The sequence below is a fragment of the Akebia trifoliata genome, chromosome 5, assembly GCF_017979445.1.
Source record: "Akebia trifoliata isolate Shusen 1 chromosome 5, ASM1797944v1, whole genome shotgun sequence".
Classification (NCBI taxonomy): domain Eukaryota; kingdom Viridiplantae; phylum Streptophyta; class Magnoliopsida; order Ranunculales; family Lardizabalaceae; genus Akebia; species Akebia trifoliata.
In genome coordinates this window covers 30,695,731-30,709,655 of record NC_141379.1, presented here as the reverse complement: position 1 = coordinate 30,709,655, position 13,925 = coordinate 30,695,731, and the positions used below count along the sequence as shown (strand labels likewise).

At 33.5% G+C, this 13,925-nt stretch overlaps 1 protein-coding gene and 1 pseudogene across 20 annotated transcripts; one reads left to right on the top strand and one right to left on the bottom strand.

The window, feature by feature from the left end:
• Window positions 1-4,270: 4,270 nt before the first annotated feature.
• On the bottom strand, window positions 4,271-12,628 carry LOC147402141 (putative E3 ubiquitin-protein ligase LIN). Of its 20 annotated transcripts, XM_086443654.1 has the most exons (13): window positions 12,162-12,621; window positions 11,014-11,104; window positions 10,119-10,179; window positions 9,160-9,281; window positions 8,936-9,082; window positions 7,969-8,370; window positions 7,753-7,841; window positions 7,094-7,201; window positions 6,611-6,749; window positions 6,078-6,098; window positions 5,703-5,851; window positions 5,213-5,357; window positions 4,271-4,569 (listed from the first exon to the last, which is right to left on the bottom strand). In XM_086443654.1, the coding sequence occupies exons 1-5, from the start codon at window positions 12,196-12,198 to the stop codon at window positions 9,049-9,051; spliced, it is 345 nt and encodes a 114-aa protein (XP_086299780.1). In that variant the 5' UTR covers window positions 12,199-12,621; the 3' UTR covers window positions 4,271-4,569; window positions 5,213-5,357; window positions 5,703-5,851; window positions 6,078-6,098; window positions 6,611-6,749; window positions 7,094-7,201; window positions 7,753-7,841; window positions 7,969-8,370; window positions 8,936-9,048. The 20 variants fall into 20 exon arrangements, with proteins under 20 accessions (XP_086299780.1, XP_086299782.1, XP_086299781.1 ...); XM_086443656.1 differs by lacking the exon at window positions 6,611-6,749 and having other exon boundaries at window positions 7,094-7,244; window positions 7,969-8,148; window positions 12,162-12,628; XM_086443655.1 differs by lacking the exon at window positions 6,611-6,749 and having other exon boundaries at window positions 6,042-6,098; window positions 7,094-7,244.
• LOC147402142 (UDP-glycosyltransferase 83A1 pseudogene) lies at window positions 8,112-8,543 on the top strand (annotated as a pseudogene).
• Window positions 12,629-13,925: the final 1,297 nt, after the last annotated feature.

Genomic DNA, 13,925 nt, shown 5'->3' with positions numbered 1-13,925 from the left:
ATTTTATTTACTGAAAATGACAACTCATCCCTTTACAAAAATTAAGCAACACGTGGGAAATGTCTTGAATTCAAGCCCTTTAGTTGGCCACTCTTAGGGATTTATCACCCCTTACTTGGCATATGTGGTTTGTGGGCTTTGTACGGTGCTCTAACATGCCAGTTGTCTTGTCCCTGCTAGTCAATCCTACCGGTATGGACACCTCTATAATCAAATAAGGACAATAATAAGAGTAAAAATGGTAATAATTTACAAAATGAAACTAAATCATAGTTTATAATTCTACACCAAAATAATTTAAATTAAAAATAAATAAATAAAAAACATCATATTAGATGAATACCTTTACTCTAGCCTTTAACAATTACCATTATTTATCAAATAATTATGAGAATACTAGTGTAAATGATATTTTTTTTAATTTAAAATTAAAATAATAATCATTTACCCGAATATTCTAATTATACCAAAGGAGTATAAAAACAAATTTATATTTATTGCATCCAATCTATATTTGTTTTTCGTCAATAATTTATTTCCCAAAATACATAAATGCCTTATTTTGTAAATAATTTCATGAGGGATAATTCCTCTTTATTTTTAACAACTATATCGTTTGTGGTTAAAGTTTATACACCCTTTATTTTTTAAGTCACAATTCAAAGTTGAAACTATAGAAGGATGAAGTTTGACTTCTGAAATACGAGACATGTAGTCTCTTAAAGGCCGTGTTGATTGATTTTACACAGTCGTAAAGAAGGAAAATTTAAGGTAATTTGACAAAGATCTTCTCTTGTCATCTTCAAAGCAGAGGCAAATTTTTTACAAGAAAACGGTGGGCCCCACTATGAACTCATAGGGTTTATTCTAGGGGTGCAACTCGGTTTAGTTTGGTTCGGTTTGTGGCTAAATTGGAATCGAACCAACATAAGTTGGTTCCACTAAATAAGAATCAGAACCTAACTAAAATGCCAATAGAACCGAACCAATCCAAACCAAATTAAAGTCGGTTTGGCTTGGTTCGATTCCATGGGTTGTCAATATCCTATAACTTTAATTGAAAATGACATATTTCTAATAGAAAATATAAACAATAAAAAAAATTATATAAAAAAATTTACGTTTCCGTGCACAACTCCATGTCAGCTGAGTGTCAAAAGCAGTGTTTATAGTCAACTTAGTATTTTCCTTAAGACGTAAATTATGATTTTAATTAATTTTTAAATAAAACTAAAATTAAGGAGCAATCGTCCAAATATAACTAACATTCTTTCAGTGTCTTGGTCTAACGCTTGACTTTAGTAGGATGGGAAAGGGTGACCCACAGTCACGAATGCCATGTGGAGTCAACCTATGTAACCTTTTTCAAGATAGAAATTCTTTTATATATATATATATAAATAAATGTTCAAATACCCTACACTTTACCAAACGTGTTTTGTCCTACATGAGTTCGAAGTTTTGGAATGGGCTGATTTTTGGTGAGAATGATCTCTATTGTTAGAAGATCCTCCTCTCGCCAAAAATCAGCCCATTCCAAAATTTCTAACCTCATGTTTACAAGTTGAAAAATCGTGGACCGTCCATTTTTTGTAAACCATTTTTATGGGGTTAGAAGTTTTGGAATGGGCTGATTTTTGGTGAGGATGATCTCCTCACCAAAGAGATCATCCTCACCAAAAATCAGCCTATTCCAAAACTTCTAACCCATGTAGGACAAAACACGTAGGGTAAATATATCTATATATATATATATATATATATATATATATATATATATATATATATATATATATATATATATATATATATATATATATATATATATATATATATATATATATATATATATAATAAACTCATTAAAAAAAAACACTCATAAATTACACATAATCACGTATTCCTAAGTAAATTCTGATTGTTGGATTTCGTGTTTTAATTGTGGGGATTAGTTATTTCTTTACGATTTTTTTTAATCGGGAAGCCGAGGTTATGATTTTTTTTTAATTAAATATGTAACTTCCTCATTTTATTAGGGATCTGTATTGGCACCCCAACTTTTACTTATTACACCCGAATTAAATTAAATTAAAGAAAATAAATGAACAGTTTAGAATAAGTAAAAATTGGAGTGCTAATAGAAGCTCTCTCAGGTTTTTTTTTGGGTGCTAGATTTCTATTTTTTGGGTCTAAGATAATATATGATTGTAATTGCAAACAAACTCTAAAATTATTTGAACGAGTGTTATAATATTTTGTAATGTTGAGATTATAATTTGATCGCCAAACCTTTGTATTGTTTGAAGAGTGTAATTTAATGTTTAATTGAGATGTGATAAATAATTTAAGAAATTGAGATGTAATAAGTAAAAGTTGGGATACTAATAGCAGCTCTCTTTTATCATGATGGAGTTTTGTAGGAGTAGATCGATCATACATTCTTTTTAGTAGTTTGCTAACTTAAATTCAATATTGACTACCCAAACTTAAAATTAAAATTCAATGGCAAAAAAACAGGTTTTTTTTTTTTTTTTAAATATGATGAGTTTTTTTATAAAATCTAGAAGGCTGTGGTGTTAGATATCCTTGATGCATAATTAGTTATATTATTTTAAGTAATTTATCATGTAATTCTATTTTTTTGCTAGGCAAACAAGGTGGTTAGTTAACGTGAAAGTAAAGTAGGTTCAATAGGCTTTGAACTTAAGTCATGGGATAAATACTCCACGCACCTTTACCATCTTAGCTGAGTGGGCTCCTTCAATTTAGCTTATAATTCATTGGACTTGTCTAGTGTTAAAATCGTTAAACCTTCTTACTTACTAGGTGAAATTAAATGCGGACGGTGCAATTAAGAGTAACCCAGGCCTCACAGGGGCTGGGAGTATCCTAAGAGGGAGTGAAGGTGAATTCCTATCTTCTGTTTATACTACAAGAGTTGCAGAATATTCTTATGATGAAATATGTAATTTGTACTTATTTTCGTGGTTAAATTCTCGGGGGTGGCGGCCATAATTTAGAGTTTTGGCAGATGCTTTGGAAATTTTAAACCTAAATGGCCCTTATTTTTGTTGCTTGTGGCCAATGGCTTAAGGAGTGCCTCTATCCCTTCAAGTTAAGAGTTATATGGATCCAAATAATTTGTAATTTTTTAATTATAAAAAATCTCTTGGAAAGTTTAGCATTTTTGGAGAGAAAGAAATTCCTTTGGAGTTAGAACTTAGAAGTACTGCTTCTTTTTCTCTAGAGCTAATGACCTTCTTTTGATTGAAAGAAAAAAATAATTACGGGCAATAGACTTCAACTACCTCAAATCAGATTTGTAATTCTTTAATATACTCATTGCCTATTTAGCTAATAAAAGAAATAATAAAGGCGTATGGTATACATTGAATCACGCTTGATGTTAAGTAGGACTCCATCAAGTTAGTAAGATAATTGTGTGCTTAGGAAACTAGATGTACCTATCGTTTCTCTATTTTATGGAATCTCACTGGAGATCGTCAAGAACACCCAATGACAGTATTTAGTTTATCACAAACTATTTCAAAATGAACTCTTATTAGAATATAAAATAGTTAGTTTAATATTTTTAAGATTAGAACATTGATGGACTTTATTCTTAGGTTTGCTTCTTATATTTCCTATTCATGAAATCTTTTCTAGGGTGATTGTTATTAGTTCTATCATCATTATATTTATTTGTTTTATACTTTTATTTACCCTTGGCAAAATCAAGTTTGAAACTCTCAATCTCTTAATAGAGGCTCTCACAATCATGTAAATATTTCATTGGTAAGTTGTCATTAGAGAGAGAGAGAGAGAGAGAGAGAGAGTATACAAGGATGGAAACTTTAGAACTACCATCTTTGGCCTATTTAACAAACTTCTAAGTTCTAACATCACTACAACAAATATGGAAATTAGGAACGGTTTATTACCGTTCCTAAGCCACTATGAAACGGCTTGCAGACCGTCTTTAATCGAGGCGTCGTTAATGAGGTTAAACGGCTGAAAGCCGTTCTATATTTCATGATTTGGAACGGTTAAAAACCGTTCCATATCTATGAATTTGGAACGGCTTAAAACCCTTCCTAATTTGCGTCTTTTATTCACAGTAAAAAAAGATTTGAGACATCGGATTTTATAGAACTGATGTCCTAGGTCTGCGACTTTAGACATCGGTTATAAACCGATATCTAAAATTATTATAAATTGATATCTAAAATTAATATATATTCTATTTGCCTAATTACCCACGGTTAAAATAGATCCAAATAAAGAACATCAAGGTTCTCTATCACATTAATTTATACACAAAAAGAGTTGCAATGACTCATAACTTACAAATCCAAAATTACAATGCATCGATAAACCCTATTCACAATTATTACACAAGCACAAGTGCTTACAAGGAAGCAATGCCAGCACTCCCATCCCTCCCTATCTTCTTTAAGATCCCCACAATGCTCGAAACTACCAATAAAAGAATTATTTCGTGTCACCACATTGTATACTCTCACGATGAACTTCCGCACCTTCAAAGGAGTATCCGAGAAGCAAATGCTCCTGATCAACCAAAGAACCAAAGACTATAAGGTGAGAAACTTTCATGTCCACTAGTTCATAAAAGCCACCGATTTAGAATGAGTGTACTAGAGAGTTGTATGTAAAAACTAAAACAAAATGGATATAATTTCATAAAAGCCAGCTCTTATAGTGCAAGAAAGCAAAGAAAAACATAGAGAGAGAGAGAGAGAGAGAGAGAGAGAGAGAGGGAGAAGATGAGAGGAAGTAATCATTTAATAGGTTTTATAAACTTTGCAACATTATTAGAAAAAAAAAAAAAACAGAATTGATTATCTTAAAATGGATATCAAAGATATCAGACACAATAAATTTCCACATCTGAAAATATAGATAAGGATCCAAAGGGTAGACTACAATTTTAATTGTCACAGAAATGTTTGTGAAGCAGATTTTCCAATTTAATAAAATTCCGAAGTCATACTACAGAAAAAAATTCAAGTGGGTAAAAAATTCAACAGCTTCAAATGTATTAAAGATTAAATGCATATTCAGCAATGATAACCTCAAATTATACACACACACGCGCGCCCGCGCGGACAAAAGAAATTAAGAAATGAATGTTAATCACGGAAAAGAAAAAAAAAAAGCTAAATTAATGGGGTGTAGAGTTTAAGATAATTACACATCCTTGTAAAGCTCATAAGTGTTGAATAAATGCCAGAAGATAGACCAGGCAAAAGAAACATGGGCAGAACTCAAAGGGCCCTCATCTTCCAGTTTAAATGGACGGATCTAGTAGTCATGATGGCATAACCCACTGCAATAGCCTGAAAATATTAACAACCCAACTTGGAGTTAAAAAGAAAATCTTATATGCCCAAGAATGTGTAAACAATTGAAACAATGACTACAAATGAAAGTAACTTTTTTCTTTCATATCCAGAATCTCAGGAACCAGATGATATGAGAAATCACAGTGTTGACAGGTTTTATATATTTATTTATTTATTCGATAGATAAGCAGTGAAGAGTTATGTCTGTGGCATATTGGCATGACTAGTCACGTGGAAGTATGTACAAATGAAATAATAAGGTCATTGGATCTGGATTCAGGAAAGAAACAAACAATGTTGTTGGAAATTGGAAGATGGAAATTGGAAAGAAAGACTCACTTCTAGAATGACAGAAAAAATGATAAGATTCCTAGCCATTCTTGTCCACGTTAAACCCAGGTTGATTACAACCTCATTTGGATACATTTTCTTCCTTCTCATGCTGCAATTCCACAAGCTTGATCTATTTTGTTGAGTAAACACACTTCCTATCAAATACAAAAACAGATGTATATTTGCTCAGATGATATAATTCCCTATAATAACATTATTCGACAAAAAGAAGATCTATTATTTTCAAATAAGATGGATATAATATAAAAAAAAATTGAAAAATCTATAAGAATTAAAAAAAATCTCATCTTCATTTGGTTTGGTTTGAGTAGTTATTTTAAGCACATTCAAATTTCAGTTGAATAGATTTTGGAGTGGTACCACTGCTCAATGATGAGAAGTCTGCACAAAATCATAAGAACACAATGCGCACGTGTTAGTTGCACGAATCCCTCCATCTTAATTGTTTTTAAGACAAATGAGCATAAACACAAGTGGAGGGACGACAGCCGACAATGATCATGAGCAACCACAAAATCTGCTTTCAACAGAGGTGCTTCTACAAAATCACTTCCCTTCTCTTGTAATCACTAATATAAGAATCGTAATCGCCAACTGGATATCTATCTCCATATGGGATATCTTAATACCATAATTAATAGTCTACACAACTCAAGACTTCAGATTTTTCCCTACTAATTAGGATAAAATGTGGATTGCTATATAAGACACAATACAGAAAAAAAAAAATAGTTGAAAGATTAAAAGGCCTACCAACCATGGACACACAACAAATCAGAACTTCTGAAGATGTTTCGCCAAAATCTTCCTAAAAGTAATGCTAATTATTCGTTTTGAGATACAAGAAAATCTATGTTCCTAATGGTTTGATCATTAGTCAAGTGAGGCCTTGCATTCATTCCTCTAGCAAACATAACAGGGCAGAGTATGTGTGGACTCCAGTAGCTATAACAATGGCCTCGATCATGGATTTGTCCACAGTAAGCTTGTTGTGGGTCAAAGTCCCAGTCTTTGACATGCTGATAATGTCTCCTGGTACCAAGATACAAATTTGTTTTGTTAATGGCTAAGATACCCCTGCATATTTCTACTATTAACTCTTACTCTTGTTTAAGGGACAGTATGGTCAATAAAAACACAATTAAGAATGTATAAGCTATTTTTCACCCAAACCCTCGTGGCTTTTGGAAGTGCTTTTACACTCCAAAAAATACTTCTTGTATATCTTCACCAAAAAATTGATATTGCAATCATGATTCTTATAGAAGTGATTCAAAGAATTTGAGGCTGATAGAGAATAATATTTCTGTTAAAGACTACCCTTGGGCTCCTCCGACGAATTACTGATCTATTTGTGTTTGGCAAGAGGTTCTTACCTTTGGAAGTCAACGGAGATCGATCGGACCTCGAACAGAGCAAACAGGTACAGTATATTGGTTGCCTTGGAAGGAGATGGTGAAATCCCTCAGTCTTGTTTGCATTGCCTATAAAACAGCTACGAGTTTCATTTGTAGAGTACATCGTCTCCTAATGGTAATAATAAAATCAATTATTATATGTTAAAATTTTATACTTCAAATATATATGCTACAAAAAAAAAAAAAATCAAAATTAATCAATACTCACAGTTACTGAATTACCAAACTCTGTGGTTGAAATATCGTCGTAGGTGAGCACCTTCTCCATTGATTTCAAAAGGAGATGAAGTTGCTTAAGATGTCCCCATTTTGGTTAATTTAAGTTGCCCATATGATTCATTATTGGCTAATTAAGTATATAATTTACAAAATAATTTTTTATTTCATTTTATATATATAAATTTTGGTGAATATTAACCATGTAATAATTTTGGAAAGTGCCTCCAAACTGAAAGAAACGAGCAACGACAAATGCAAGATCTTCAGCAGTTTTGTGTGGATCTTTACCACCCCAATTCTTATACCTGAACTAAAAAAAAAAAAACCCCATTTTAAAATACCAATTTATTTATGATAATAAAATAAGTAAAAATAAATCAAAATAATAATAAACTCACCAGCCAGTCCAATTCTCAGTCCACATCTTTGGACTATTTGGATTATTAGGCTCAAAACCATCACGGTACCATCCATTGCAAGTGTTGATCTGTTTAGAAATATTAACATAATTTATATAACCTCTATGAGTAAATATAAATATAATTAATTGTGAAAATATGCAAAGAAATGGTAATTAGTGATTATTTAGACTAAAATAATAATAAAATAAGTACCATTGGCTGAGGGGGCATCTTCCTGTTGGCACATAATCCATGGGACACTGATGGATATTTTTATGCACGAGTCCCTCCGTCTTAATTATTTTTAAGACAAATGAGCATAAACACAAGTGGAGGGACGACAGCCGACAACGATCATGAGCAACCAGCCACACGTGTTAGTTATTCCATACCCTGCACAAGGCCATGTGATGCCTCTCATGAAACTCTCATGTTGCTTGGCTGATAGAGGGTTCAAGATCACATTTGTGAACACTAATGGCATCCATGCTAGAGTCATCATGGCAGCTTCACCAGTGAAGGAAAACGTGGTTGGAAAGATATGTTTAGTTTCCATTCCAGATGGGCTTACACCAGAAGAACGGAGTGATTCCTTGAAGAAATTTGACACCATCCCTAAAACCATGCCGGCCCAATTAGAGAAACTTATTAGGAAGATCATCAAATCTAGTAGAAGTGAGAAGATTGCATGTGTCATCGCCGACACAACCGTAGGATGGGCGACCCCAAATAGCATTTTCCAAATAAAAATAACATTGTCCAAATTTGATGGACTTATATCCTCATGATTGTGTATACAAGGTAAGCATCATCTTTATGCAAATAACATTGTTACTAGTGGTAATAGCATGACATGCATTGAGATTACTTTAGAGGCTTCTAACAATGAAGTAATGACACTCATTCCATACCCACAGCTCCTCACCCAATTTTCAAGCCTCAATACATTGGGATCTAGACAGTCTTAAGGTTTTCAAATTAGTTTCAAGCTTTCAAGGCAACAGCCTAACATATTGAATCAGCAATCTGAAAATTTTCGTTAAGCGTTAAGCACAACTTTAATGCAACTATAAGATAATGGGATATATATATATATATATATATATATATATATTTTAATTAATTATTTAATTTATCTACTTGCAAACTAAAATATGGGATTTTATACTCGAACACTTACCTCACTTTTGAGAGCAGCAGTGGCAGTGCACTGTACCTGGATGCTGTAACCAGTGCAGCCACAATATAGTTTTTCATTTGAGATGGCAAGGCACTTAACATGTTTGTTGAAGTTTATGTTCTTTGGAACTCCACCCCACTTATATACCTGCAAACAAAGAATTTGATTAAGGAAGCGTACTTGTTTCAATTGTTCAAACATCATCCAGACCATTGATGACTAACCTTAATCCAGTTCCTTGAGAAGCAAAGCATGCAAAGCTGGTATTGGCGACCAACTCGTATACTGCCTCTTTCACATCGTAAATCTGAACACAATGAATTCCTTCTGGTTTGATTTCCCAAACCTATAAATGGTTAAAAATAATAATTATTATTTAGTCCTTTGACAACCAATTATTATCCCATAACTTTACTATCCATCTCATTACATAGCAAGGATTCAAGATTTGCAGATTGATATAGGAAATAAACTCAACAACATCAGTCAGTAGAAAAATGGAAATTGCGTGACTGTCTTTATAGTGCTGATGGACAAGTAATGTGATAAGGACAATTGGCCATCTCCAAAGATATGGATAGTAGCACAAATATAATACGACAACAAAAACAATAAAGCCTTATCCCAAGGATTTGGGGTCTGCTATCTCCATCCATTTTCCTTTTTGGTCTTCCTCCCGCTCTTTTAGTATCTTCAATTTGAATATTTCTTCAAACTAGGGATGTAATAGGCCTTCGTTGGACATACCCAAACCGTTTAAGTCGACTTTCTGTAGTTTAGTCAGTATAGCTACATTTTGCAATCAAAAATGTGATAAAAATAAAGTAGGGAGGCAGTTGATAAAAGAAAATTACAGAAAATCTTATTTACATGCTCAAGCAAGTTAGAACACAATGGTAACAAACTACAACTCCCACCCTATGACAAAATTAGCATCTCCCATTAAGGATATGGAAGAAGCCGAACCAGATGTCTTACATTCTTTTCCAGAAGCCTGAGAAGAAGCCATATCTTAAGACTATGGGTTGCAATAAAAGAAGTAAATCGATTTAATAAATTTGATGATTGATTGTTGGTATATTAGCAATCAGGCATAAGCCTTAAGACCTCATAAATGAAAAAGAATAAGAAATGCATAAGCCTTAAGATCTCATAGATGAAAAATATCAAAATGGTCACTTACCACATCTTGTTCCTCCAAATTAGCCAAGGGTGTTGATTTCAAGCTTGAGTCTGCCTTCTCCCTAACTGATTAAAATATAGTTAAGTGAAAAATAACACAATGTCTCATCACCCAAATGAAAAAAGAAAAGACCAAGATAAACAGAACAACAACAAACATTAACATCTATTTTTCATTAGATCAGCCATGCTATATATAATGAGTATGCTAATTAGTTATACATGCTATTGAATTGCTTCCAAGAAAATAATATACTAAGAGTTGCAAGAACTTGAGCAAACTTGGGCCTCTACCTTAAATTTGGTACAAACTTGGGCCTCTATCTTAAATCTGGTAAACAAGATCATCAATCTAAAAACTATCATACCCATAACCACCTCCTGGATTTGATTAATCAGAAAATAAACCTATAAGACATTCTCAGTGGCTACTTTTGCTCACCCTATAGACTCATAAAAAATATTCTAGAAGGAGTCAAATTCATCAAATAGGATCTTCAATCCATGTGACTTTTCGGGCACTCGCAATAAAGTAGGAAGCCCAACTTTTACTAATTACTCCCCAATTTCTTAAATTATTATCACCCCCCAATTAAAGATTAAAACACAATATTCAAACATTGCAAAGGTTTGGCTCAAGTTATTATCTCAACATTATAACACATTCAAACAATTTCAGTAGTTGTTTACAATTAGGATTAAGCCCATATAAAATCCAATACTCAAATATAGAAATCTAACAAAACAAATAAGAGAGCTACTAATGGCACCCCAACTTTTACTTGTCCTCAACCATTCATTTATTTTTTATATTTTTAATTGGGGTGTAGTAAGTAAAAAAATTGTTAGATGAATTCTGTATTCCATGTGAACTGGATATTAGAACAAAGCCATACCTTCCACGAATAGAATTAAAATCCCCACAAACTAACATTGGAATGTCTGCACTAACATCAATTTTTCTAATCCTTTCAAGAGAGTATGGACCTGATACAATAAAAAGGAAACATCTAAGGACACATATTTAAGTTGAAATATAAGATCCATAAGAAAATATGGACTTCACAGTAGAAAATGTTCAGCTAAGAACCTGCCAAAGCTTAACATCCTTGAGATCTTGATGAACATTTACATGTGTATTCGCCTTAAATATAATGCCGCAAGGAAAATACCAGAAATGGTTACACCATGTTCAGCACTAACAGTGGTCCACTGTACTCATTACTGCTGGTTGGCTTAAAGTCAAAGTATGCACCTTGAGAGGAATGTCCTCAGTCAATCAACTGAGATAAGGGACAACACCTTCCCCTTTAGTCCCTAGCAGGCATGGGTAAGAAACTGGTTCTCAGATTTTGGAGGCATTTTTATTGTCAAAACTAAATAACTTTGACAAATCCCCCTTCATATCCACCATCCTGAACACACATGAGATCCTACCCTTTGCAGCCAAAACACACTTGTATCCCTAACTAATAACAGAAAAACTAGAATTATATGTTCCCAAATAGTACATCCGGTGCTTCAAATATTTATTAACAATCGTATGGCCACTTACAGAAATCCATAGCTCTGAAAATATAGATTCGATATATCTTAATCCCTTGTAATATCTAAAAGATAAACTTCTTATATAAATAGGGATATCGATGTCAAGAGAAAACCTAATAGTTAATAAGAAAATAATCCATTTTCAGAGATGGAACTATAGGTTTATGAAATAGTTTCAATCAAATTATCACTCAAAGAACTACTACAAATCCAGAGAACCACAACATCAATAGATAAATCCTAATTTCAGATTCTATAGTAATTGAAGAATACATAACCAAAAGCCTTACAAAAACTAATAGATCTGGATTCAAGTCACACAAAAAACACATAAATCACTGCATTCATCAATATCTCAAGCATCTCAAGCATTTAAGATCTAAATTAAAAAAAATACACAAAAACAACAAATTTCATCGAATCTGTGACTATTAAAACCTCAGATTTCTCACAGGAACACTCAAATCTGATAATCCCTAATAAAAAATGCACCTACCTTTACCAACTGTGCAGAGAGGTTTCAAAGAGCTCATAAGCTCTCATTAATGGCGACTGCCGCTCAAAACCTAGAAACAAAATCATCCCAATCCAACTGAGAGAGAGAGAGAGAGAGAGAGAGAGAGATGAGATCGAGGGGGATGAGATCGAGGGAGCGACTGAGAGAGAGAGAGATGAGATCGAGAGGTCGATCAAGGGAGAGATTGAGAGAGCGACTGAGAGAGAGAGACTGAGAGGTCGATTGAAGGAGCGACTGAGAGGTCAATTGAAAGGTCGATCGAGGGAGAGACTGAGAGAGAGAGAGATGAGATAGAGAGGAGATCGAAAGATCGATTGAGCGAGCGACTGTGAGAGAGAGAGAGATCCGTTCTCATATACTGAGACGGGAAATTGGGACATTTAAAATCTGATTAAAACGGTTTTAATAGGTAAAACGGTTTAAATCCGTTTTTAATTAGAAACGGATAAAATCCGTTTTATAATTCGGTTCCTGATTCGCTATTTTCTTGTAGTGCATTCTAGTAAACAATATAAAAGAAACATATTCAATGATTTAAAAATAATACATCCAAATCTTTTTGCATCTATTGCAAGGGTTGACAAGCGTGATATATGGGGGAAAAAATAAAAATAAAAATCCTAAGCCCACCAATTGTTCGAGAAGATCAAGACATCAACCAGTGTTAGACCCAGAGATGGTGTTGGATAAGGGTGACGATGCAACATGGGAATGACCTGCAAAGTACTTAGAGCTAGTGCAGTGACCACCATTGTTGTTGGGTAAGTTGGTGCAAGTTGACGGTCCAGATGAAGGCACTTCACCTCTATGGAGTGATTGAATCAAAATATGATCCTTCTTCGAAAACTGATCCAATGATCTAGACGATGCCAGTGGTTGGAAACATAACGTAAAAACCATCCAAATGATTGAAATTGTGAAGAGATATCCTATGGAAGAACCCATTTGCTATGAAAGAAAAAACAGTTTCTTTCGTGTGGGATTTCAGATTCAGAAGTTTGATGAAAGAAGATGCGACTTGAAGTGTGGGTAATACATAGAAGATTAGGTTTTCAGGTTTTTGATGCTAAAGAAGTTGATTGAAGAGGCTTATATATAGTTTTATGGGGTTTATGAAAGTTAGGATTCAACAAACACCAAGTCGTCGATGTGTTGTAAATTTCACAATTGTTGAACAAATTAAGATTGACCACCAAGTCGTCCATGTGTTGTAAATTTCAGCAGTACACCAACATTCCACATTTGCTAAAAACACAGTGTGTGTGTGTGTGTGATGGCATGTTGATATATTCAAGACAGTTGGAAAGGAGTCATTTTTTTGCGCACAAGTCCTCAGCGTAGTTTTGTAACTAACGAGGGTACTTTTGTAAATTATGAATGCCATTCAATATATGTGATATTTGGTGGATTCCAGATTTCTGTAACTTTCGTTGAAAAGAATGACAAATATTGACACGGTTTCTGAGTTTCAAAATTCCATAATATCCATGGACGCCCTGTTATTGGGCTCTGCCTACGGTTATAAATCGTTAATCACATTGACTCATCTGATATTCAAGATGACTCGTCAAATATTTAGAAAAGTATGGCCGAGTCTTATAAAATTAGGCTTCAATCAATTGTGAGTTTCTCTGATAAAAGAAGAATAGTGTTAGTGACCTTAAGATTGACTTCAGTTCACATGTTGCTGATGTGGAGTCAAAGTATCTATGGTTAGGTACACACCTCCACGTCAGCAAAGTG